Source organism: Taudactylus pleione, unplaced genomic scaffold, assembly GCF_031769625.1.
Source record: "Taudactylus pleione unplaced genomic scaffold, aTauple2 ptg000179l, whole genome shotgun sequence".
NCBI classification, from domain to species: Eukaryota; Metazoa; Chordata; class Amphibia; order Anura; family Myobatrachidae; genus Taudactylus; species Taudactylus pleione.
The window spans coordinates 14,636,884-14,663,680 of NW_028284581.1; the positions used below are offsets into that span (position 1 = coordinate 14,636,884).

Below are 26,797 nucleotides of genomic sequence, written 5' to 3' on the forward strand. Positions count from 1 at the left end.
CCAGCTAGTTTGCCATTTATTTGTCATAAGAAATAGGTCTTGGCCTTGCTACATTTGCATTGTTTGAAATACCACAGTTACACCATTACAGTGAGTGGAACGTGTTGTGATGCACATTTTTCATCAGTTAAAGGACCACCTCAGGAATCACTCAGTCAACCAAGTAATGCAATGATTTTCATCAAGCACATTGCCCCACCCACTTAATGATATAAATGGCATTAACGCACACCCATCTCCTTATCATACCTCTCCGCTGCTATGATAATGAGGCAAGTATGCTTTACAAATAAGACCAGATGTAGGTCTGGGTCATTAAACTGGTATTTACTGCCAGCAGAGGTTTGATGGCCTAGGAGCATCTGCATTGTGATGTTTTCATACCATGGAAGGTATAAAAAGTAGGGGTTGCAGGGCTTTGGGCACCTGGGGAATGGTGACTGCAGTGAGGTGTGCGTGAAGTTGAGGGTAGTTTTGCACAGTGTGGCTAGAGATCTGTGCGATGTGACCATTGTGGGGGCACTGATTGCTGTCACTGTGTGGGGGAATACTTTCTGGTGGTGTATGAATCGTTTTTCCCACTTTGCGTGATAAAAGGCTGTATAGTGGAATCAAGGCAATGAGGCCAATTAATAGGCAGGCTTTAGGGCATCTAAAGCTGGGCATACACGGCCACATAAAATGCCTGCGAGACCGACAGACATTTTATCTGGAAGCCTGTCAGCCCGAAGATGTCGGCGTCATACATTGGGAGAAATATCTCAGTGTATTAGCCCTGACATCTGCGCTCCGCCCCCAGGGGTGGTGGAAATGTCTGTCTGTCGGTCGTGGCTGGGCATACACTGCCCGATGCGGCCGACATTTTAACTCGCAAATATCGCATCAGACGGGCATGCTGGTCAATCTGGCATGACCGACCAAGCGTTATTTAACCCTCGGTTGCCCACACACATGCTACAATTATTGGGCCGTTCTGCGGATATCTGGCGGATCGCCCCGATAATTATAGCGTGTATGCCCAGCTAAAGGCTTTGTGACTACAGACTCAAGTGAAGCAAATCTGACCCTAAATAAGATCCACATAAACTGATGACGAACCCAGTCCTTTATACAGAATATCTTTAATTCTTCAAATATTCAAAGAACATATGAGACTCCTAAATACTCCTTTATGCCAGCTTAAGATACTTGCTTGCATCAACTTTGTGAAATTCTGCAAAGTGCCATTTTATTTTCCAGTGCCTTAAGTAATATATGTTGTACAGTGTCTTTATTTTTTCCGTTTTAATATTGTGCACAATAGTCTTCTCCCTTAAGCAAGTATACCTATATGAATAAAAATTATTTTCTATTTAACTGTGATTGCTTTAAACAATTAAAAAAAAACAGTAATTGTCTTTCTTTTTTTGAATTCTTCTAGTTTTTATGTTACTCTTCAAAACTTTTATATTTAAAAGCATGTATTGTATCTAATAAGTAATCTAATATCTTTATAGAAGAACAATGTCTTTGTTAGCTGAGTTTGGAAAGTGTCCATGCCCAAAGCAACTCATCTCTGCCAGGACTAATGCTGATTTTGCAAAAGAACTTGAGAAGAGATTTTGATCTTGTCATTTCACATTCCAGTGTCTTAATATAGCTACTGAGATATGGATTGCACTTTTGTTCTCTACACAGATATATTTACAAATCGTAAATGGTACAAAGACAAATGACGAAGCTAATCGAGAGGATTTATGAACTAAAGCGAGCACAATATCATGTGTCTGTAGAAATTTAATTATAATCTAAAGATAATTGTAGAAATGAAATAGGAAAAAAATGCATGTATCCTAGGTAACCTTTTTCAATGTACATATTCATTTTATGGAATTAATACACATCACGATCTCTCAGTTCAAGTTGTAAAAATACATGAGAAACTGTGGTATTTTATTATGTTGGATGACAGCCTATTTTTAAAGACATACACAATTTTATTTTTTTAAAGAAACTATTGGATAAAAATCTGTGGATTAGTATGGGTTATTAAATGAGTGACTTTTTACCCATGATCCTAAATCTTCTAGAATGCCATCCTATAATTGTCTTCCCTTTTGAAACATTTCCCTCTGTTAATTCAAGCTATGTGGAACACATTTGTGTTTTTTTTTTATTGCTTAAGCTTGTTCCCAGTGAGAGGCTGAGCCCTCCCTCCAAGTACATGATGGCATCGAAAAGGCGGGTGGGTGTTGAGCTACTTGGAGAGGCAAGCAAAGAGGCTTTGGAACATACATTTTCCCATCATGTTTACTGTGACTGTGATTGCCAGGGAGGTAGGCACTAAGGGGGAAGGGTTAGGTATAGGGTACGGGGAGGGGGTGGTTAGGTGTAGGTACTGGGGAGGGAGGGCTAGGGGTAGGAAGAGGGGGAAGGTTAGGATACCGACCGACAGGTGTCGGTATCCTAACCCTGTTAGGATTTTGACCGCTGGTATCCCGAGTGCTGGCATCCCGTACCCAACCCGTTACATGATATGAGGAATATTTAAATCGCTAATGGCAGCTTGAAGAAAAAAGTTAGTGTGAAAGACCACCTCTTGACTTACTATAGACTAGTTGGGATATCTGGTGTTGCCCGGTTTGAAGACTGGACCCTTAAGTACACCTGCAGCCTATATTTGTTTACATTGTTCTCGCCTATAACCGATATTTCATAGATCCTGAAAAGGACCCCTACTTTTTGCTAACATGCATGCAAACAGTGGTGTGCAAGGGGTGCGGCTGCTATGGTTCCCGAGCTGCCTCTTTGGCCTGCCGCTCCTTCTGCACCCAGTCAGACACACAAGGTGGGCCGGTCCAGTCGGGGCCATTGAGGGGGGCCCGCCAGTTGATTACAGCTGGCGCACTGACAGGCAGACATGAAGAGACAGTGCCACCAGTCGCAAGGCAATCAGAGCTGGCAGATTGGCAGTCATTCGGCAATGGTGGCTCCTGATTGGCTGCCAAACTGTAAGCTCCGATTGGCTCACGTCCAGCACCAGATTCAAATTGCACTGACACTGTCTGTCCATGTCTGCCGCTGCCTGCCACACCTGCTGGCTGCTGATGGCACTCGGGGGGAGGCAGTAAGCTGCTGGATGGACACGGAGAGGTGAGTTGCTGAGTTGGCATAATGTGTAACATTACTGTGTGGTATTGTTATAAGTAGTAGTGGAATAATGTGTTATATAGGGCACTACTGCTATGTCAATCTGTGAAGGGCATTACTGTGTGGCATAATGAATAAAGGGCACTGCTGCGTGGCATAACGTGTATAAGGGGTACTATTGCGGGGTATAAGGGGCACTACTGTGTGGCATAACATGAATAGGCTCTGTGTGGGGGGGGGCTTTTAAGATCTTGCTTTGTGGCCCACAAAGTTCTAGTTATGCCCCTTCATGCAAACACAGAGGGCTGACTAATATATATAGTCACTGTAAAATGGACTAAATCTGGATTTAATATGAACTTGTATGTATCAAAAAGTTTGACAGTTGATCAAACGGTGAGGTTAAAACAGGGCTCGACAAATCCCGGACGCCAGGTCGCCATGGCGACCAAGATTTTAGTCCTGGTAACTAGGTTCTGCAGTGCAAGTAAAGCTAATTAAAAAAATAAAAAAAAAAAGCTCCTCCGGAGATGGTTACAGGAGGAGGCATGTGTGCCCACCACATTCAGTCAGTGTGGCTCTGGATCCTCCCTCCTGCAAGGCAGTGTGTGTGGTGAGAGAAGTCACCAGAGCCTCCTCACTGCAGCGTGTAAGTGGGAGGGGGGAGACAGACTGACTGAGAGACCGACCGCCTAACGGGCCATGCCACTGCGCTGTGACTGCCCACTATAGTGGATGGAACCCACCTGGCCTGACTGTTGCTGCAGGACTGGAGTAGTTCGCCGGCTGTAGTATGGTGCCAGGGCCACCGCGGCTCCCCGGACTCACACTCGCGGCATTAACTTTGACAGGGACTCCATGTTGACCCAGTCCAACTGAGATCAGGGTTCTGAATTTAAAAGTAAGTGGCCAATACCCCTCCTATCTCCCACAGCGTGGGGTAGATAAGCATGTGGTATGGCTGTAGGGGTGGTTTGTCTGGGGGTAGCAGAGCAGTGGTGTGGCCGCGGTGGTGGTTTGCTCGGATGTAGTACTTTCTGATACCACATTAATGTAAAAGAAAAAAAATTATGTTATGGGGGGAGGGGGAGCAGAGCTGTGCAGTGGCATGGCTAGGTGAGGAGGCACCTTTCTCCTGGTGGGTCATATACTTTTGTCCAAATTATATTTTTTTATTATATTAATGTGCATTTGGATTCTACTGTGGAATAATGAGAATTTGTGTCCTTGTGTGTGCCATAATATGTATTTGGGTGCTACTGTGTGCAATAATATGTATTTGGGTCCTACTGTGTGCCATAATATGTATTTGGGGCCTACTGTGTGCCATAATGTGCATTTGAGACCTACTGTGCGGCGTAATGTGCATTTGGGACCTACTGTGTGGCGTAATGTACCTGTGGGACCTACTGTGTGGCGTAATGTACCTGTGGGACCTACTGTGTGGCGTAATGTGCATTTGGGACCTTCTGTGTGGCGTAATGTGCATTTGGGACCTACTGTGTGGCAGGTATAGGCATGTGGAAGAATCTGACGACCAGTGAAGAGGCATGTGGGGAGGTTGAGGGGCATGTGTGGTGGTCTATACAAGTTTTCATTTATTTTGGTCACGGACGTTGGTCAGGCTCCTAAACTTTTAAGCTGGCTCCTAGATTTTACTAAAAATTGTCGAGTCCTGGGTGAAAAGGATATTTTTGTAGCTTTCACACAGGTTTTTGGCAAACTGACAATTTCCTCTTGATCCAGTGCTTTAACCTGTGTAATTTAAAGGTGTCCACACACATACCGACTTTTCATCCAATTTGGCCGATTTCGACGAATCGTGACGACAGATCATGTAAAAAATGGCCAAATCGTGAGTTTCTACACTTGATCACGATGCCGATGCGCGTCCCCGCTCGTCGTACATCGCATCTTCAGATCTGCCGTGCTGTAGGGCAGATTAGCCAATCTGGGATACAATGCACTGGCTGCAAGATAGATCTTAAGTCAGATTGGACATTTTTAACTCCAAATCGTGACCACGACTGCCTGGGGAGAGTTCAGGGGAAATCGTGTACATTGGCAGTTTGGGAGAAAGTCGGTATGTGTGTGGGCACCTTAAGTGTGTCCCAATCTTTAGGTATTTTGTGACAGTGTGTGGCCCAGATGAAGTTCAAACCTAGGCAAAAACCTTATCTTGGTCAAACTACAGCACCCTGCCAAAGTTGGTGGAGCTAGGCCCAAAACTAACTCTGGCCTTTCATAAATGACAGACAGATGGACAGGCACTTTCACGCTTATTATATAGCTGACCAAAGTTATTTTTTATATAGAGAGATATCTGTAGGTTGCAGGTTTCATATGAAGCAATGTTTGCTAGTTAATCAACTAATGTATTATGCAGTTATTTAAGAGACACATTAATGTACAGGGTTCCTTGAATGCCAACTAGGGAGCCCCATCAATATCAGTATTTTCTGCAGCAGTGTGGATGCAAGTTTTCATGTTATAGTTGTCAGCCTGCAATTGTGGCAAGGTACCTGCGTGGAATCTGTATGTAATACCGACAGACAGGATCCAGGCGGTCAAATTCAGACGCCTGGATCCCGACAGGGTTAACATACCGACACTTGATTGTAGGTATGCTAACCCTCCCCCTACCCTAGCCCTCTCTCCCTGTGCCTGAACTTATCCTCCCCCCCTAGTGCCTAACCCTAAACCTCCCCCCCCACCCCGATACTTATGGGATTCTGGCGCCGGCAAGGTAAGCGTCAGCATCCAGACTGCCGGAATGCTGAACACATACCACCTGCGTAATGCAGAGACACTGATTGCTGGCAGTATGTGGAGGAACTGATTGTGTGCTACTAAATTATTGGTGTGCTAGTACCTTTTACTTCTGTGAAAAATCTTGTAGAGATGTATTTAAATATTTTTTATTCTAATATCTGAAATATTTGTTTTTACATTTTGCATCAATTCTTAAATGTGCAAGGGTTTTTTTTGCTTAGGGCCCACAAACACAGATTGTGCACAAAGCAGTGGAAATAATGCTGTGACAAACCCAGTAATTTTCTTGATCTCTGGTTCAATACAGCTTTTTGTTTGTAGCATTAAGAAGGTATTATGCAAAAGTGTATATCTGCAAAAGGGGATACTGTTTTACTATCACACCGCATGTATTGCCTGTACACTTTTTTGGTTTTTTACACAATTGGCGAGAGAGTATTTGGAAGAAAGACTAGGGATCCTTTTTCTAGGAGTGCACATTACTGTGTTACTCAACTGCTACAATGTGTGTAGATGAAATAGTCAGCCTAGTATGATATGTAAGTGATAATGAGCACTGTGTTCATCTCTAGATGCTTTGTGAGCTTTTCTCAGAAAAAAGTAATTCCAGGAAAACATGGTGCAAACCTTTTCCAGTATTATTTTCTATTTACATAATTGCATCTGGCACTGTTTATATTACAGTAATTATGCTTCCGTGATGGCGCAGTACAGTAAAGCTGGCCACACATCTAAAGATTATCTGTCCAACCAGCCAACTAGTAGATTGGTTGGAATGAAAATCTGGTAAGGAATACAATCAGCAGCTTGCTCCCAGACGCTGAAAAATGGACCAAAACTGTTGTATAAACAAATAGTTTAAATCAAACATTTAACAAACTTGTCTGACGACCATTTTCATCTGTTTTCTGGCATTTAGGAGTAAATTTCTGATCATCATTTACTCCCATTCCTTACCAGATTTTCATTCCAACCAATCAACAAGTTGGCTGGTTGGATGTAAGTTGTTCTAGTGTGTGGCCAGCTTCAGATTGAAACATCGCCTGCTGTCATTAATACAGAAGTAGACGACACATCTTTATAATACTGTACGATAATGCTATACATTTTCCTCATTACTTCACTGTGTTATTGCATCTCCTATTAAACAGTCATGTTATAGGACTTTCCCTAGAAGTACAGTATATATTCCTAGATATTTGTCACTCGATAAAGTAGAAATTAAGTCTTCACTTACCCATAATCCCTTTTATAATATTTAAGTGATGTTAATATACAGTATGTATAAACTCCAGTAAATAATAACAGGGAGGTCTGATGTCCTTGTTCCAGTGTTTATATATGAATCGTGCATTTTATAGCATCACACAACTCCTTGATGTAAATTTTTATTGCTATTAGATGTCACCTTGGAGATCCATGATCTGTATAAAGCTCTTGCCTATGGGCCTGTGACTTTATATATCCTTATGAGTTACAATATGTGAAACATCCTCAACAGGGGAGTTTTGGCTATCTCAGTGAGGCTTGATGTCCTCACACAATAGAATAAGTTAGGGGTGTGTAGCATACTGGCCTCGTGAGTAGAGGCTTGGCTTCGCTGCCTGAACCCCCGTTTTAGGCACTCCGGGGGTCCTGGAGGTGCGGACTGCCCCAAGGACCATTTTATGTGCAGTGCCGGCTCCCTCACTGTGTCAGGAGCGGAGTGCTGCATGTAATGCTACAGTGCAGGCCCCGGCTCCTGTCATTAAGGAGAAGACGGCACTGTGGTGTCAGCTCTCGGCAGGTGACAACCGGGTGCGGCCTACACTCCCCTTGTGACGCCACTGCCGTAGTAGCAATGGATTATGTAGAAATCTGGAAAGGAACGAAAATATGAGCAAAGAGCAAACAAATGCGTAGCAAACATAGCCCCCTAAATTGGTCATAGTCTGCACCAAGGGATAATTTAAAATAAAATTTAGCATTATTATTATCATGTTTCACTAAAATCTGTAGTGACGTATAGTGGGGAAGCATAGCATAATCCAAATTTGTAGAGGACCAATAGACAAAGTACTTGACAAAAGAAGCATGAATACAACACGGAAGACATTACAGGTAAAGGCATATGCCAAGATGACAAGAAAAGAGAGGTTACAATGTAGTGGGGAGGGGAACATAAATTGAGAGTGTGGGCATAGGGAAGCCTGGCCAATAAGAGTGGAGTTAAGTGCAGGCTGGTGGACAGTTTGCTTGGATGTAGAAGTGTATTCCATAGGTGTGGTATGATATGGGAGAATTCTTTGAGACAGTAGTGTAGTTATCGGTGGGTAGTTGAAGTGTCTGTTATTGTCAGAGTGGAGAGGTTGGGAAGGCGTATGGAGTGAGATGAGGTTGGAGATGTAAGGAGGGGGAGGGGAAAGGCATAGTGCTTTGTAGATTAGGGTGAACATCTTAAATTGGATTTTGAAAAATATGGGGAGCCAAGGAAGAGATTGGCAGAAGCAGAGTGGCCTGAGCGGAAAATCACTCTTTGCGAGAGGGACGCCAGACAGAAGAAGGTTGCAGTACTTGAGATGGGAGAAAATAACAGTGGATATGAGTTTTTTAGTATTATGAGTGAGGAAGAGGCTAATCCTAGCAAACATCAAAGGCGGAAGTGGCATGCTTGGGAATGTGACTGAATGTAGGATTAAGGAGTGGATTATGTGAAGAGTGACACCAATACAGGCAACAAAAGGGACAACTGAGATAGCGATGATGTCAGTGAGAATAGAGCTATGGGTAAGTTTGGTGACATTAGATGGATTAAAGATGTTAAGCTATTTAGGCGACTTTGTGGAATCCAAAAGAGAGACACGTGCAATGAGAGGTAGGTTTGGGAGTTATCAACATAGATGAAGTACTGAATTCTAAAGGAGGTTTTTAGTTCACTGAGGGAGGAAGAGAGCAGTGAGACAAGCAGAGGGTCGAGTATAGAGGTTTGTGGGGCCTCAGTAAGTGTATGGAAATGTGAGGAGGAACTGGAGATAGAAGCAGATGAGGAAAAATTGGACAGATGGGTAGTAAACCACTAGAGAACAGTGATCCAAAGCCAGTGGAGTAAAATATATGCAAGAGGAGAATGTGGTCCCCAGTGCTGAATGTTTAGAGCAGTTCAGACATATCAGCAAAGTCATCCTTAGACGTTGCAGAGAGCAGTTTATACTTTGGTGAGGACAGTTTCTAAGGTGAGTGAAGCCAGATTAGAGCAAGTTAAGGGGTAGTGAGTGAAGAGGAAGGTTATGAGAAATTTATAGAATGCTGCTCTTGTAATTTTATGGTGAGTGGGAGGTGAGGAATTGGTGTGAACCAGGAGCATGTTTAAAAGATGTGGTGAAGATGTGTAGTAGGCAAGTTGAAGAGATGGGCTAGATGTTGGCATGCGTTGGGAGAAAAGGAGCAGATAGGTGAAATGGATGGGCTAGATAGATATGAGAGAAGAGCATGGGCTTCCTGTTAAGGCTCAGGTCAGATAATTTTGTATTAGTCCCACTTTGGGGGCTGGTATACCCTTGGCTTGATGCGGCCGTGTAGCAGCCTTGAGGGCTGAAGATAACTGATTGGCTGTGGCCTATGGACCAGCAGGATGAGGTGCGGCCTTTGGGCCAGAAGCAGCCTTGAGGGCTGGAGGTGCCTTGTTGGATGAGGCCTCTGGGCCGGGAGGTTGAGATGCAGCCTTTGGGCCGGAAGCAGCCTTGAGAGCTGGAGGTGCCTGGTTTGCTGAGGCCTGTGGGCCAGGAAGATGAGATGCGGCCATTGGGCCGGTAGCAGCCTCTGGTCTGGCTGTGGCCAGAGGGCCAGTAGGATGAGGTGCGGCCTTTGGGCCGGTAGCAGCCTCTGGGCTGGTTGTGGCCTGAGGGCCAGTACTAACAGTCACTGAAAGAAGTCTCAGCCTATGGGTTGTGAGGCAGCCTCCAGGCTGTGCAGCAGTATTGAGGGCTGGGTGAACTTGGCAAGGAGACGCTGGGATGCGCTGAGTGCCGCCGGGATGACACCAGCAATAGTACACAAGATTGCGTACTCAGGACGCTGAGGTGCGCCCTTGCCGCCTGGATGGCACAAACGGCAGGAGACAGGAATGCAGACCGAGCCACCCAGATGACACAAATGGCTGGTACAATTGGGCTGACTAGACACGGGTATCTCGACTGAAAACGGGAGACCACACTGGAACCGGAAACACGTGGAATGCTATCACCGGCATGGAGTGAGGACTTGCTCTAGTTGGGCCCTGTTTCTGTTAAATTCCAGCAAGTCTCCCTAATGACAGACCAGTGAGCACCTGGGCTGTGCACAGACAGGAGAATCAATCAGTGTGCACCAGATAGTTAACACAGAGAGGCAGTAATTAGTGCAGAGGCTCAGCAGCAACAAAGACTGGAACTTCAAACAGTATGCTGCTAACCACAGATTCAAACAGGAGGAAGGAGGAGACTTCAGCGAACGCTTGCCCGACGTTCACCCCGCACAGCATTGGCAGTGCGGTGGCTTGTGACACTTCCTCACCATAGATGGTGGGGTGGGGGTGGAGAGAAGGTTAGGGCAGGAGAATATCGGGCACATGGGCAAGGAGCATTGTATTGTATTTTGAGCAGAAGGAAAAAGCATGTGACTAGTGGCCACTACTTACTCTCCTTTTCTAAAATGTCTCCAAGCTGACATTGACTTGTGTGGAAATCAGAATTATGTTGCCCATTGTATGTCATCATGACATTTTGTGCCAGAAACAAATTGAGTTTACCCAGAGAATTGGTATTAATTTCATAACCAGACATTTCTTATTTATCCTCTCTTCTAACTATACTTTTTGTTACTCTTTGCCCTTGCTATCATATCACGTTATTAAATTCTGCTTGGTAAATTGATTTGCTGGATTGTATGTAACCTTATAAAGAAAGAAGGCAGCAGAATAAAGCCTAAAGAGGTAGTGCAACCTTAATTTAAATTTATTGTCCGGGTCTGAGAAGCACAAATGTCAAACAACAAGAAGCTCCTAAAGCATGCAGCTGTACATGTTTGCTTCTTGCAGTAATCTAGAGTGTAAGGCTACATTTTAATTTCAGCAATGTGACTCATACCTGCTGTTGAATGTGATATAAACTTTTATGGTATTCACTGACCTCAAAAGCAAAGAAACAAACTATTCAGTGTTGTGTGAAATGTTTAAAGGGACCATTACTGGGAAATATTTTGTCTTCTATTTTGTTTTCGTTCTGCCTCTGGAATTGTGTTGTCCGTCTGTAGGCTCATGCATCTGTATTTGAATATGCCATTTCTTTTTGAGGCCATAAATGTATTAGGGGATACCTACGCAAGTTCAACATTTATAATGTCGACAAGCAGGAGATCGGCACCAGTATGTAAGAACCAGTATACCGACACAGTTAAAATACAGCTTTGGTGTTCATGCATAGAAGTTTAAAAATGTCAAAAAGTAAAAATATCATACTTAATGCAGGCCATACATTTACAGGCCAATTGCTGCTGATCAAAAACACCAGTCCGTGGAAATCAGTTAACCGTCAACGGATTGGGGAAAACTGCATGTTAAAAATCCCCAACTCGCTGAGCCCAACCATTCTTTGGTTAGGATCGGTGAATTGATTTTGTACATGTTGGATGTACCCGATCCCCCACATCGGCAGAAAGGGGAATTGAGGCAATACATTGTAGATGTACGGGACCCATTAGCCATGCAGTGAGGCAAAATAAGGTATGTTTTATAAAAAAAAAATCTTTATCCGTTTCATTTTGGAATCTGATTCAAAAGACTGGCACTCAAAAAAGGATACAAGGGTTCTTACCTAAACTATTGATACCAGATAAGTTGTAGGGACATATTAAATATTTCCTTACATTAAATATAATTTAATGTGACCCATATACTGCTTACCTCCCAATGTCCTGTTTTTCTGAGGACCACCCCACGCTTGGTTTCTTCCCTATTTGTCGGGGTGGAGACGTACATTGTATATGGCCACGCACCAAACATCATGTGGTCATCTTGCTTCGGAGACCTCTAAATGTTGGGAGGTATGCATACACTATCAGGGGTAGGCAACTTGTGGCACTCCAGTTGCTGCACAATTGCACATCTCATTATGCCCTGCCACAATTTTAGCAAGCCCTAACAGTAAAACTGTGATAGGGCATGCTGGGATGTGCAGTTCCCCAGCAGCTGGAGTGCCACAGGTTGCCTACCCCTGCACTGTATTATGAATGCATTCTTTCTGTAACCTCATAACCATAAAATGTACCCAAAATGTCCAATTAGAAGTGTCTATATAGTTATTTACAAGTAAAATTATCTATTTTAATTTGTTATTGGTTTATCCAACAGTAGATCTGGGCATAAAATCTGTGTGTGCTGGTCTTTGAAGCCCTTGCAGTTTAATTATAAAGTTTTCTCAGTAGATGTGGACACTTTTAGGTCTGATATAGAGTATAAATATCTACTTTCCAATCTGCATGTTCTGTATATCCTTAGATAAGTATTGTACAAATCCTTTTCAGAATGCCTTAAATAATCAATTTACAATTGTACAAAAGAACAGTTTATTCTTCCATATTTAGTATGGGCTAGCTGATTTAACTCTGTTACTTCTACAGCATAACAATACCATTCATTTTTAATAAAGTAATCCAGATGTAATCTTAGATAAACTATCCAGTTAAGGGGAAGCACTTACAATAGTTGTTTCAAAATGACAATATTTATTATCTACTTACTGATAAAAACCACAGTGGAAAACAATGAAAAAATGCCAAATAGTGTCATTTACCAGAAAATAATGGTAAACCAGTGTTACAAGTTAAACAGTACTGCAGTCATGTAACTTAAACAGTATTGTATGCACGTAAACATAGATTAGCACCTTGGACTTATTATTTATATTATGAAATGTACTATTTCACTGAGTCTTGAACCAAAATGTATGACTCTCCTGTTATCATTTTGTTGTTTGTCCAACTGATCAAAGTACATTTCTGTTTTATTTATGCCCATGCCCCCCTCCCACTTCATTATTTGGTCTAAGCAACAAAGAAACATAACCTTGAAAAGAAAGGAGCACAATTAAAATACAACGTTGCAAAAATGTACTTATAGGTTAGCTGGGAATGTTACATTACTTTTGAGGAACATTACTGTTCTTGTACACTGAGGACAGAATAAAAGACCATATAAAATCTGAAGACCATCTCATTGTAGAAAATTGACCATTGTGGCCTTGCATTGCTATAAAACACATGGTTAGCTATTTCAGAGTGCTCAGCGAGTTTCTGTGCCTAGGATAGATAAACAATGTAAGTCCTTCTTAACAATTGTACTATTTGTTATATAGGCTATGTCCACATATTTTATTACTTGTTCTTTCAGGAAATATTTGAATTTTTAGCTGACTTTTAGTCTCTGTTTCTCTACAAACCGTCATTAGAACAAACTGTAAATGTAATATGGAGTTAAAGAAAAGCCACAGTAATAAAAAGAAAGCTTACAATCAATAGGACACAGGACCTAAATGAATGAGTATATATATATATATATATATATATATATATATATATATACACACAGGTGCATAAATATTGGGACATTGACTGAGTTTTCATATTTTGGCCTCTATTCACCATCACAAAGGCTTTGAAATGAAACAAACAAGATGTGTTTTTTAACTGCAGACTTTCAGATTTAATTTGGGGGTAATTACATCCAAATCAGATGAACGGTGTAGGAATTACAACGGTTTCTATATGTGCCTCCCACTTTTTAAGGGGCCAAAAGTAATGGGACAAACTAAACAATCCTAAATCTAACTTTCACTTTTTAATACTTTGTTGCAAATCCTTTGCAGGCAATTACAGCCTGAAGTCTGGAATGCATAGACCTCACCAGACGCTGGGTTTCATCTCTGGTGATGCTCTGCCAGGACTCTACTGCAAATGTCTTCAGTTCCTGCTTGTTCTTGGGGCATTTTCCCTTCAGTTTTGTCTTCATCAAGTGAAATGCATGCTCAATCGGATTCAGGTCAGGGGATTGACTTGGCCATTGCATAACATTCCACTTTTTAGCCTTAAAAAACTCTTTGGTTGCTTTTGCAGTATGCTTCGGGTCTTTGTCCATCTGCACTGTGAAGCGTCGTCCAATGAGTTCTGAAGCATTTGACTGAATATGAGCAAATAATATTGCCCAAAACACTTCTGAATTCATTCTGCTGCTTTTGTCAGCAGTCACATCATCAATAAATACAAGGGAACCAGTTCCATTGGCAGCCATACATGCCCACACCATGACACTACCACCACCATGCTTCACTGATGAGGTGGTACGTTTTGGATCATGAGCAGTTCCTTTCCTTCTCCATACTCTTCTCCATACTCCTTACCCATCACTCTGGTATGAGTTGATCTTTGTCTCATCTGTCCATAGGATGTTGTTCCAGAACTGTAATGGCTTTTTTAGATGTTGTTTGGCAAACTCTAATCTGGTCTTCCTGTTTTTGTGGCTCACCAATGGTTTACATCTTGTGGTGAACCCTCTATATTCACTTATGAAGTCTTCTCTTGATTGTTGACTTTGACACATATACACCTACCTCCTGGAGAGTGTTCTTGATTTGGCCAACTGTTGTAAATGGGGTTTTTCTTCACCAGGTAAATAATTCTTCTGTCATCCACCACAGTTGTTTTCCGTGGTCTTCCGGGTCTTTTGGTGTTGCTGAGCTCTCTGGTGCGTTCTTTCTTTTTAAGAATGTTCCAAACAGTTGATTTGGCCACACCTAATGTTTTTGCTATCTCTCTGATGGGTTTGTTTTGATTTTTTAGCCTAATGATGGTTTGCTTCACTGATAGTGACAGCTCTTTGGATCTCATATTGAGAGTCGACAGCAACTGATTCCAAATGCAAATGTCACACCTAGAATCAACTCCAGACCTTTTACCTGCTTAATTGATAATGAAATAACGAGGGAATAGCCCACACCTGTCCATGAAATAGCTTTTGAGTTGATAGTCCCATTACTTTTGGCCCCTTAAAAAGTGGGAGACACATATAGAAACCGTTGTAATTCCTACACCGTTCACCTGATTTGGATGTAATTACCCTCAAATTAAATCTGAAAGTCTGCAGTTAAATCACATCTTGTTTGTTTCATTTCAAAGCCATTGTGGTGGTGAATAGAGTCCAAAATATGAAAATTCTATCAATGTCCCAATATTTATGCACCTGACTGTGTGTGTGTGTGTGTGTGTGTGTATGTATGTATGTATGTATGTATATATAATATAATATATATATATATTTGCATCAGTCCGGCACTCCCCACTTCAAATTTCACCTTGTCCCCGTGCCTTCCTTAGTATGAAGCATACCAACAATTCGAGGCGGCACTGAAGGTCTTTATCCTGCTTTATTGAAACACACCAACGTTTCAGGGCACCAGCCCTTTTGTCAAGGTTATACAAAAATTAAAACCAAACTCTTACCTTAAATAGTCACCCAGGTGTTTCTAGTGAAGTCCGGGCAGCGCGCTCTCCCACACGCTGCGGGCGGCGTCCCATTCTGATGACGCGGTTGCTCAGCGCCGCTACTGGTTACCTAGGCAACCACACGTCATCAGTATACAAACATTTACTCCTTAGTGCTACTAAGTGTCCACACACTTCCACCACCACTACGTCATCCTACTTCACACCCATCTGGGTTACATAGTAAAATCAACAAGTTATATGAAATGCATAAAGTTACAATTATGTCATATTAAATTCTACCGTATATGTCTATAGAGGCTCAACATGCATCTCTAAATAGCTGTTACTCTTATGTCATAATTAATTCTACTGCAAATAGCTGTTACTGTTATGTCATAATTAATTCTACTGCATATGTCTATAGAAGCTCAACATGCATCTCTAAATAGATGTATCTACCCACATAGAAATCAATATACGTGTATATATATATTACCAAATTCACCAAACTACCAACACTCAGAAGATATAAACCAATCAATACCATGCCATATTTAACCATAAAGCAATTCATGTATTTTATAATGAATTCCAACAGATCTTATCATTAAGACCCTTTGGTGTTGTCGTATCCAGTTCTATAATCCATTTTGCTTCCATTCTTAATAATCGATTACCTCTATCACCGCCACGTATCAGGGGAGGCACATGATCAATAATTATATGTCTCAATTGTGATATATTATGCCCTCTCTCTGCAAAATGCCGCGCAACCGGCTGATCATTTGCTTTGCCAGTCAGAGCTGATCTGATGGCTCCACGATGCAGCGCCATCCTTTCCCACATCGTTCTAATGGTTTTACCCACATAAGCGAGTCCACACGGGCAGATTATCATGTATACAATATAATTAGTAGTACATGTTAATACATGATTAATTTTATAAACAGTATTTTTATGTGGGTGTTTGAATTCTTTATCCACTATCATATTACGGCAGGTCGTGCAATGGAGACACTTGTAACATCCATTTCTTTTTCTCAAAAATGCAGTCTCATCCACACGATGTATATTGTGTCCAGTTATGTCAGTATGTACAATACTGTCTTTTATATTGCGGCCTCTAAGAAAGCATGTCATCGGTCTATATTTCTTTAAACCAGGTAAACTCACATCTGTGGCTATAATCGGCCAGCATGCCTTACTTGCATGCTGAATCACTGGACTTACAGTGGAGAGATGATGTTTCCATGGAATAATCATTTTATCTTTTTTCACTGAAGGTTTTAGTAGTTGACTACGATCAATCTTAATAACTTGAACTTTTTGTTGTTTCAATTGTTGGATATTGTATCCTCTGTTGATAAATTTGTCAATAATTGCATCAATCGCTGCCTCTGCCTCTGTGGGATCACTTGTAATGCGTATTGCTCTGAGCATTTGAGAACGTGGAAGCCCCCTCTTCAATGCTGCAGGATGGTGGCTAGCTGCATGCAATAGATTATTTCTGTCAGTAGGTTTACTATATATGTTGGTTTTAATTACACCTTTATTAATACCTACTTCAACATCCAAATAATGGATTTTAGCATAACTAAATTCATAAGTAAGCTTAATAGTGGATCGTCTGTTGTTAATTTCTTGCATCAATTTGATCAATAGATGTTCACCCCCAGTCCAAAACATAAAGAGATCATCTATAAATCGGCAATAAAATAAAATGTGCTTTGAAATGTCTAGATTGTTAAAAAACATCTCCTGTTCTTCTACCACCATATACAAATTTGCATATGTGGGGGCCACACTGCTGCCCATGGCACATCCCGCACACTGGAGAAAAAATTTACCATTATAAAAAAAATAATTTCTGGTCAATGTTAACTCCAACAATTGGAGAAGCAAATTCTTGTCAAGATCACAATTCTCCTGGTTTTCCAATATATTTTTAATTGCTTGTAATCCCAAGTGATGTGGAATGGAAGTGTATAAATTACACACATCCATGACACACATCAATGTATGCTCAGGGACATTTTTAATACAAATAAGATGGTTAAGAAACATTGTTGTATCTTTGAGCACTGTAGGAAATTTACTCAGAACAGGTTGCAAAACACGATCCAGCATTTGTGCTACAGGTTGGTATAGAGAATCGCGTGCAGATATTATAGGGCGACCTGGCGGCCTAATTGCATCCTTATGTATTTTAAGTGTCAAATACAAGATTGGAACAACAGGAAAATCTTGTGTTAAGGCAAGCTTCAATTTCTTGGAGATTGCCCCTTGTGTTTCTGCTGTATTCAAAATCGTGTCCAATTCCATCTTGTATTGCATCGTAGGGTCATTAGGCAATGGGCAATATGTCCCTTCATCACTTAAATGCCAGTCTACCTCACACATGTAATCTTGCAAATCCCAAATCACAGTGGCTCCCCCTTTATCCGCCGGTCAGAAGATAACGTCCCTATATCCACTTAGTTTTTTTAGGGCCATAGATTCCTCTTTTGACAGGTTAGTATGTACTTGATTTGAAGCCATATTATATCTCTGAACTGAGTTATCAAGCAACCTCGTATAGGTTTTAATTGATGAGTTATGTGTATGTGGATCAAATTTGGACTTAGATCTATGTTGTATAAAATCAGACAAAGGTTCATTCACAGCAACCTCCGGAGTATGTTGAAAATGTTCACGAAGGCGTCTTTTATATTGCGGCCTCTAAGAAAGCATGTCACTTCCGTGAGTATTTATGAAGATCCAACTGCCATGCAAACTCATTAAATTTGATAGTTGGCACAAACGATAGTCCTTTATTAAGCACTCTTAACTCCACATCGCTGAACGTTCTTGATGACAAATTCACCACTAAGTCTTCTTTCTTCCTACTCTGCCTTTAGATCCTATAGGTTTGCCCCCCCCCCCGGCGGGTGGCCGTCCTTTGGGTCTTTCTTCGTCTATTGGTATTACTCCTAAAGGGAGAGATGCTTCAGCATAAGGAGTATCTGAGTCTGGTGCTGCAAAGTCACTGTCGCTGTTAGAAGTTGCCAATTCACTATTCCTATTTACTTTCCTTCTATTGCGCTGGGATGATCTAAAAAATGGTTGTTTCCTTTGTTCATTGCCCAAAATCCACCTATAAACTTTATTTTCTTCATAGTCAGATTTTACTGTCTGATACTTATTCTGCTTGAATCTCAATAGTTCTCTGCGATATGTCTCACACTGCATTTTAAGCTTCTGTTGAAAATCGCTTACAGGTTCCTGTTCAAAGACTTGCTTATTCTGGCTTTCAAATTGACTAATTCGTTCCCTGATATTTTTAAGCTCCCTGCCAGCTTCCTCAATGACAAGGAGCATCAGGTCCATACCACATTTGTTTAATATACCAATCCACCTTTGACAGAATTCTGGATTTAATCTACCAATGGTCGGGGTATTTTTAACCCGAAATCCACGAGGGATTAGTTTCTCTCTATAATAGTTAGACAATGAAATCCCGTGTAACTGGTAGTCTATTTCCTTTCTTTTCATTTTTAACAGCTGACGAAACACATCTTCTTTAATACTGGCTGCATCTTCCAGTGTGGTCTGTTCAGCAAACAATATGTTAACTGCTTCATCATCAGAGAAGCTAAATAATTCTTTGTGAGCAGTATTAACCCCTCTGTATCCTGGGTATTTTGCCATGGGGTTAACACTTGCAGATTGTTCCATGTTCAAAACAACAGATGTCTATATCATAACCTGGATATACTGGTAACTTACTTCGGGGTGCCTTAGCCCAATGAGACGTCCTGGATAGGGCTCTCTTTGTATATTTGCATCGGTCCGGCACTCACCACTTCAAATTTCACCTTGCCCCCGAGCCTTCCTTAGTAAGAAGCATACCAACAATTCGAGGCGGCACTGAAGGTCTTTATCCTGCTTTATTGAAACACACCAACGTTTCAGGGCACCAGCCCTTTTGTCAAGGTTATACAAAAATTAAAACCAAACTCTTACCTTAAATAGTCACCCAGGTGTTTCTAGTGAAGTCCGGGCAGCGCGCTCTCCCACACGCTGCGGGCGGCGTCCCATTCTGATGACGCGGTTGCTCAGCGCCGCTACTGGTTACCTAGGCAACCACACGTCATCAGTATACAAACATTTACTCCTTAGTGCTACTAAGTGTCCACACACTTCCACCACCACTACGTCATCCTACTTCACACCCATCTGGGTTACATAGTAAAATCAACAAGTTATATGAAATGCATAAAGTTACAATTATGTCATATTAAATTCTACCGTATATGTCTATAGAGGCTCAACATGCATCTCTAAATAGCTGTTACTCTTTTGTCATAATTAATTCTACTGCAAATAGCTGTTACTGTTATGTCATAATTAATACTACTGCATATGTCTATAGAAGCTCAACATGCATCTCTAAATAGATGTATCTACCCACATAGAAATCAATATACATGTATATATATATATATATTACCAAATTCACCAAACTACCAACACTCAGAAGATATAAACCAATCAATACCATGCCATATTTAACCATAAAGCAATTCATGTATTTTATAATGAATTCCAACAGATCTTATCATTAAGACCCTTTGGTATTGTCGTATCCAGTTCTATAATCCATTTTGCTTCCATTCTCAATAATCGATTACTTCTATCACCGCCACGTATCAGGGGAGGCACATGATCAATAATTATATGTCTCAATTGTGATATGTTATGCCCTCTCTCCGCAAAATGCTGCGCAACCGGCTGATCATTTGCTTTGCCAATATATCACAATTGAGACATATAATTATTGATCATGTGCCTCCCCTGATACGTGGCGGTGATAGAAGTAATCGATTATTGAGAATGGAAGCAAAATGGATTATAGAACTGGATACGACAATACCAAAGGGTCTTAATGATAAGATCTGTTGGAATTCATTATAAAATACATGAATTGCTTTATGGTTAAATATGGCATGGTATTGGTTGGTTTATATCTTCTGAGTGTTGGTAGTTTGGTGAATTTGGTAATATATATATATATATATATATATATATATATATATATATATATACATGTATATTGATTTCTATGTGGGTAGATACATCTATTTAGAGATGCATGTTGAGCTTCTATAGACATATGCAGTAGTATTAATTATGACATAACAGTAACAGCTATTTGCAGTAGAATTAATTATGACATAAGAGTAACAGCTATTTAGAGATGCATGTTGAGCCTCTATAGACATATACGGTAGAATTTAATATGACATAATTGTAACTTTATGCATTTCATATAACTTGTTGATTTTACTATGTAACCCAGATGGGTGTGAAGTAGGATGACGTAGTGGTGGTGGAAGTGTGTGGACACTTAGTAGCACTAAGGAGTAATTGTTTGTATACTGATGACGTGTGGTTGCCTAGGTAACCAGTAGCGGCGCTGAGCAACCGCGTCATCAGAATGGGACGCCGCCCGCAGCGTGTGGGAGAGCGCGCTGCCCGGACTTCACTAGAAACACCTGGGTGACTATTTAAGGTAAGAGTTTGGTTTTAATTTTTGTATAACCTTGACAAAAGGGCTGGTGCCCTGAAACGTTGGTGTGTTTCAATAAAGCAGGATAAAGACCTTCAGTGCCGCCTCGAATTGTTGGTATATATATATATATATATAATATGGCAGGCTTAATCCACGGCACTCAACCATCTGGGGTGAATAAATGAATAGGATAAATAGACCAGTCGGCCCTGATTATCAGAAAGTGACAAAGGACTTAGTATAATAAGATCGATACAGCTGCTGTTCCAAAGAAACTCTGTAGTTTCTCCCAAGAAAGTAGTAACCAGAGATAGAAATGAGGAACTGCACTAAATCAATCTGCATGTATAGTCAATATTACAATTATTTATTCCAACATGTAATAATCACATAAATGCATGGGTCCCAGCTTGAGGCATAACAATACACTCATATAACGAACATTCAAATCCTATTAAAAAATACAATACCACCTTTCCTGCAGGGAAAGACAATGGCTAGTGGGTTTAAAAGGTCACAATGACAGAGCTTAAATATCCAGAAAATCCTCTGTTGTGGAAAATGTGATAACATAGTTCCAATTTGTAACAGAAAATGGTACAAGGTTGCAAAGTTATATAATCCTGAAGAAATGCAACAGTGTCTCTGTAATTGAGCAGTATTGATGTGTGCGCAGATTCCGTAATTGTTAGCCGAAGTTAACTAAGATGGTCGGCCGCTGCTAACCGTTTGCAGCATGTTTGGTATGGGACTAGAAAAACTGTTCCATTGTATAAATGGCTCACCCCCAGGTCCATGCTGGATATCCGTGCCGATGCCTCCGTACACCCCGTCTGATGAGAGCGGCGTCTCTACCAGGCAGGGGGCGGTGTCCGGCACGTCCCAGCCGGAACTCCCGTATCTCCAATAGATACTGCAGGGGAGCGGGCGGGTAGCTATGAGCTAGATGGTGTCCGTTCGACATGTCCCAACCGGAACTCCCGTCTCTCCACTAGATATTGCAGGGGAGTGGGTGGGTAGCTGTAAGCTAGATGGTATATCCACTGTGTTGTAGCTGCAATCAGCGGAGATTGGCGCACAAATTGTAGGTAGATGGTACAGGCTTCCTTGATGGGTCCCTGTATAGTGGCAAATGTGCAGTAGAGGATTATGCAGGATGATCCTCTTACGAAATTACCAGGGTGTAAAGAAACGCGTTAGAAAGAAGGAAGACTGCATAATCCTCTACTGCACATTTGCCACTATACATGGACCCATCAAGGAAGCCTGTACTATCTACGGACACCGCCCCCCGCCCGGTAGAGACGCCGGTCTCATCAGACTGGGTGTACGGAGGCATTGGCACTGATATCCAGCATGGACCTGGGGCATGTTTAAAATGTATGCAAGCTTGAGCCAAAGGTGGCAGATCAAGTTCATTTATCTGAGAATCAGTGTAGGGACTGGCCAGATGGGAACGACCGTGAAGCGGTGGTCAGCTTAACAAATTATTGCAATATTTTGGAACCAACATTCCCTATGTTTAAAGGAGTTGCAGTTTGAAAAGCATGTGAGTGCCGAGTTTGTATGATATTTTTTATGTAGATGGTGTGGTCACATGCCAAGGGCACCCCAGATGGTTGAGTGCCATGGATTAAGCCTGTCGTATATGTATGTATGTATGTGTATGTGTATATGTATATGTATATATATATATATATATATATATATATATATAATGTGTGTGTGTATATAAAATTAGAATCTCGTCCCCCCTCCCCGGCCTGTGATGTAGATGCCCACTAAGAAGGGATTTTTTTTTTAACTTTGACTCCTGAGGGAATGTGGTACTAAACAGGTATGGTAGGCGAATGAGGGGAATCTGTTTTTGCACAGGTAACGGAGGGGCATGTTAAATGTGTTACTACGGGGTGAGGGAAGGGAATGTGTTGCTACACGGGTGAGCGGGGGTAATGTGTTACTCCAGAGGTGAGGAAGGGCAATAAGTTACTAAAAGTGTGAGTAAGGATAATTTGTTACTAGAGGTGTGAGGGAGGGATTGTATATCTACACAGGTGTAGTAGGGGAATGTCAAATGTGTTACAACACAGGCCAGGGAGGGAAATGTGTTACTACATTAAGATTTACGTAATGTTAATACAGTTATTTAAATGACTTAAGTTTTCAAATTATAACTGCACATACTGTATATTAAATACATTGCTTTATTTTCACTCATAGGCAGGGGTACCGAGAGGGAAGGGAGTGGGTACTAATTATCCGGGCCCAGGCTTGCTGGAGGGACCTGGCCGGGAGGCCTGGGTCCGATGCCCCCCTCTCTTACATCACAGCAGCCCAGCACACGCTGCTGTGTGCTGGGCTGCACTGGGAGACTGCTCGCGGATGCTAAGAAGCAGCCACAGCAGTCTCCTATGCCTGTCGGGGGAGCGATCAAGCTGATCGCGCCCCCCACTGGTTATGCACCGGGCTGAGGGGGCTCACTGCGCCCCCCTCGCCAGCGCACTTTTTTTTTTTCACCTAAATGGCCACATCCCCTTTTAACCGGGCCCGGTGCGGCTCTTGGCAGGCCTGCTCATAGGCCAAATTACCATGTTAATGAATTGGTTGTGATGTTAGTCAGGCAGTATGTTGTGTTAGAAATGAACACAACATACAGAGGATATGTAGTGTGGGGTGTTATGGTTCGCTTATGAATTTGTTAGTGACTGCTTTGTGTAGCTGTTAATATAATGTGGGATGTTGGAATAGAAGGGATGTAGTTATGACCGACAAGGGATTTTATATAGGCGTCAAAATACCTATCTTAATCCCGATGCCGGAACGCGGAAGGACGCCCTTAGCATTAGTGATAACATTTCAGGATATTGTGGTTGGTTGTTGTTTATTATGATGGCAGAATAATGTGGGTTAGTTGTTGTTTATCATGGTGGTAGCATAATATAGAATTTTATTTTAGCAATTGGTTTGTTTAGTAACATAGGGGTGCCAGTGTAATATGGGATATTATGGAAATAGTAATAGTTATATCAGATTTTCGGGTGTCTGTATTAGTGTTCATTCTAGTACCCTGCACCTGACAACCCGTGCAGTTCCTCTTTCCTGCCTGGGGTGTCGTTCTCTGCTCTGGTGATGCAAACCAGAGTGTGCTAGAAGCACTAGAGCAGAGAGCAACATCCCAGACAGGAAAGAGGAACTGAACTGGATGTGACAGGTGCAGGGTGCTAGAATGAACACTATAGTATGCTGATGGGATATTTCGGTGATAGTTCAGTATAGAATACTAAGTTAACAGTGTGCTGGAGGTGTTATTTTGATGGTAATGTTGTGTGATCCGTTAACACTGCACTTTAGCATGGATTGTAGATTACAATGTGATATATTTCATTAGTATATTATGAGTGTTAGTGGTGGTAACATGGTAGTGAGTAGTGGTGCGTTGTAGTGTGGATGGTAATGGTACTGCAGTTTGGATTGCTATAGGTTAACAACTTCAAGTTTCAAATATGCTAAGACTTGTAATTACATATTTTGCCCTCTCAATTAATTATTCCCTACCCAGCAGCTGTCATAGAAAAATAAACTACTCCGGTCCTCTGATTCCACAGTGCCAGAGTCTGTACACTGTAGTTGGTGTCTAGAGGCTGCACAGCATGGTCAGTCCTTAGTATTCAGTATTTACTCAAGCAATTGTGACTGTATAAGAGCAGCTTGGCGTTGACCAGTGTTGCAAAAGCTCAAGGGCTGGGATGTCCAGGAAAGTTTGCTGACTATTGCTTATAATAGTAGCATAGCCGTTCATTATTGCAGTGTATATATAGTAGGGAGCAGGGAAATCAGCCCATGATGTGTAAAGACACAAGAAGCAGGAATGAGAGTAATTGATATCAGTCACCTGTGCCATTGGTAGGATTGGATACAGCTGTGTGGCTAAACCTAGAAAGAAGGAATGTAGGCCTACCAGTGTTGCATGAAAAAGCAATATTGGATTTCATGCAATAACCGTATTCTTCCTCCTTCGTATTTACGGTATTGATTGTGGAGGCAAGTCATACAGTGGTAAGGGGATCAAGGCATGGAAGATGTGCTGTGTGGCAGTCAATCTATATACTTAGCCAAAGTGAGGACAGTGCCTGAGGCAGTGGGATCAGACTGCCTACAGATATGTCCCGTTGCATCTTTGCGCGATTTGCGAAGCCGCGAACGGGTAGGTGTGCTGCAGTCTTACCCCCGATCCCATAGGATTGCATGAATCGTATGTGGGGTTTTTCTCTCTAAAACAGTCTTCTGTACTAAGGTATAATTTTCTGTAAACTTCTGTGTATGATTGTACTTATAGCTCTCTTGTTAAATAAAGTGCTTAACAAATAATAGCTTGCACACATTTATTTTTATTTGTCAGCTATTTTAGACTGAGACCAAACCCACTTTTGAAGATGGTCAGCATTAACAGACTCCCGGATGCGCAGGAAAGGGTTTATGAGCACTTGAGTGTTCACATTCATTCATGTATTTAAAAAGTTTGCCATTAAAGAGAGTGTTGGATGCATCCACAGTTCTCATAGTCCAGTTATAGCTGTACTGCTTACTCCCAAATGTGTGAAATGTGCACCGAGCCATAGCAACCAATCAGCCAGTAACGTGTTTAGTGAAAGTTAGTCAATAAAACAAGTGTCTGGTTATTGTGGTTCAGTACAAATTCTGCTCTTAAATCTATTGAGAAAATGATCTCTGGTGTCATCATACAAAAAACATGTATTGTTGGGTGGTCTTATGGGATGGACCAAAACCTGAAACCTGTTTTTTATTTTTTTAAATGTTAAAATTGTTAAAATATTTAAAAAGTATACGAGTACCCTTAGATGCATAAACTGTGAGAGAATAAATGCATTGGAGTGGAATAAATTGTGCTCTTGTAGCATACACCTAATTTAGTGATGATAATCACGCTGTTTTCTCTTGTAGTTGGTTTGCAATATTGTTTCATTTTTAACATTGTTAGTTGTTTATTGTATATCACTTACATTCGCTCTCATTCTTTTCTCTTTTTTTCAGCATCAAAATGGTTCTAATGTGGACCAGTGGAGACACTTTTAAGACTATTTACTTTGTGCTGAACCAGGCTCCCTTCCAGTTTACGATTTGTGGGCTCCTGCAGGTCCTTGTAGACATTGCCATCTTGCTACAGGTGTACCTCTACAGCGGGTACCCTCAGAAGACAGTGTCACACATCACACACGTTACCAGTGCCAAAGCTCTATGATGAGGCGAACATGTACTGTCTGATCGCGTGCTTCCCAATCCTAGATCTGCTTCTGCACCAGTAATGCAAATATCTGAGCTTATCATGAAAACTCTCTGCTTAGATTTGTAATCTTTTAATCTTTTTTTCTATTTTAAGATTTGCTAAAATCCTGTTACTGTTAGAATCTTCATGAAACTGTTCTATTTTTTTGGGAGGTAAATTCAGGTTTTAATTCTAAAGTATTCACTGTATGCATAAATAAATATATGTTTCTACACTGTGGACCTCACACTGGATGCGCAGTGCATATCACTTAGTTGTTGTACTGGTGCACCTATATGATCTGTCTAGCACACTTAAGCCTACATTTGGATGGTTCCACAGCAATCTAGAAGTGGACCTAGTTATGCAGGGATCGTAATAATTATATCAAACACCATATCGAGACCAACCGCTTACCATCTTATAACTACCCCTTTCAATAAATCCCTTCCATTTTTTTTTACCAAAATACTGCTTGATTTAACCTTATTTAAGTCTTAAATAATTTATGCAAATAAGGGGACATCAGTGTCCTCTTTATTAAATATGGCATTTTTGTGTATTTGTCT

At 41.4% G+C, this 26,797-nt stretch overlaps 1 protein-coding gene across 2 annotated transcripts in view; it reads left to right on the forward strand.

The window, feature by feature from the left end:
* SLC66A2 (solute carrier family 66 member 2) overlaps positions 1 to 26,475 on the forward strand; it is a 112,128-nt gene extending 85,653 nt beyond the window's left edge. For both annotated transcript variants that reach the window (XM_088475895.1, XM_088475896.1), the window contains one exon: positions 25,997 to 26,475. In XM_088475895.1, coding sequence (XP_088332021.1) covers positions 25,997 to 26,204 — 208 coding nt within the window. In that variant the 3' untranslated portion in view covers positions 26,205 to 26,475. The remainder of the gene's footprint in view (positions 1 to 25,996) is intronic.
* The last annotated feature ends 322 nt before the right edge of the window (positions 26,476 to 26,797 follow it).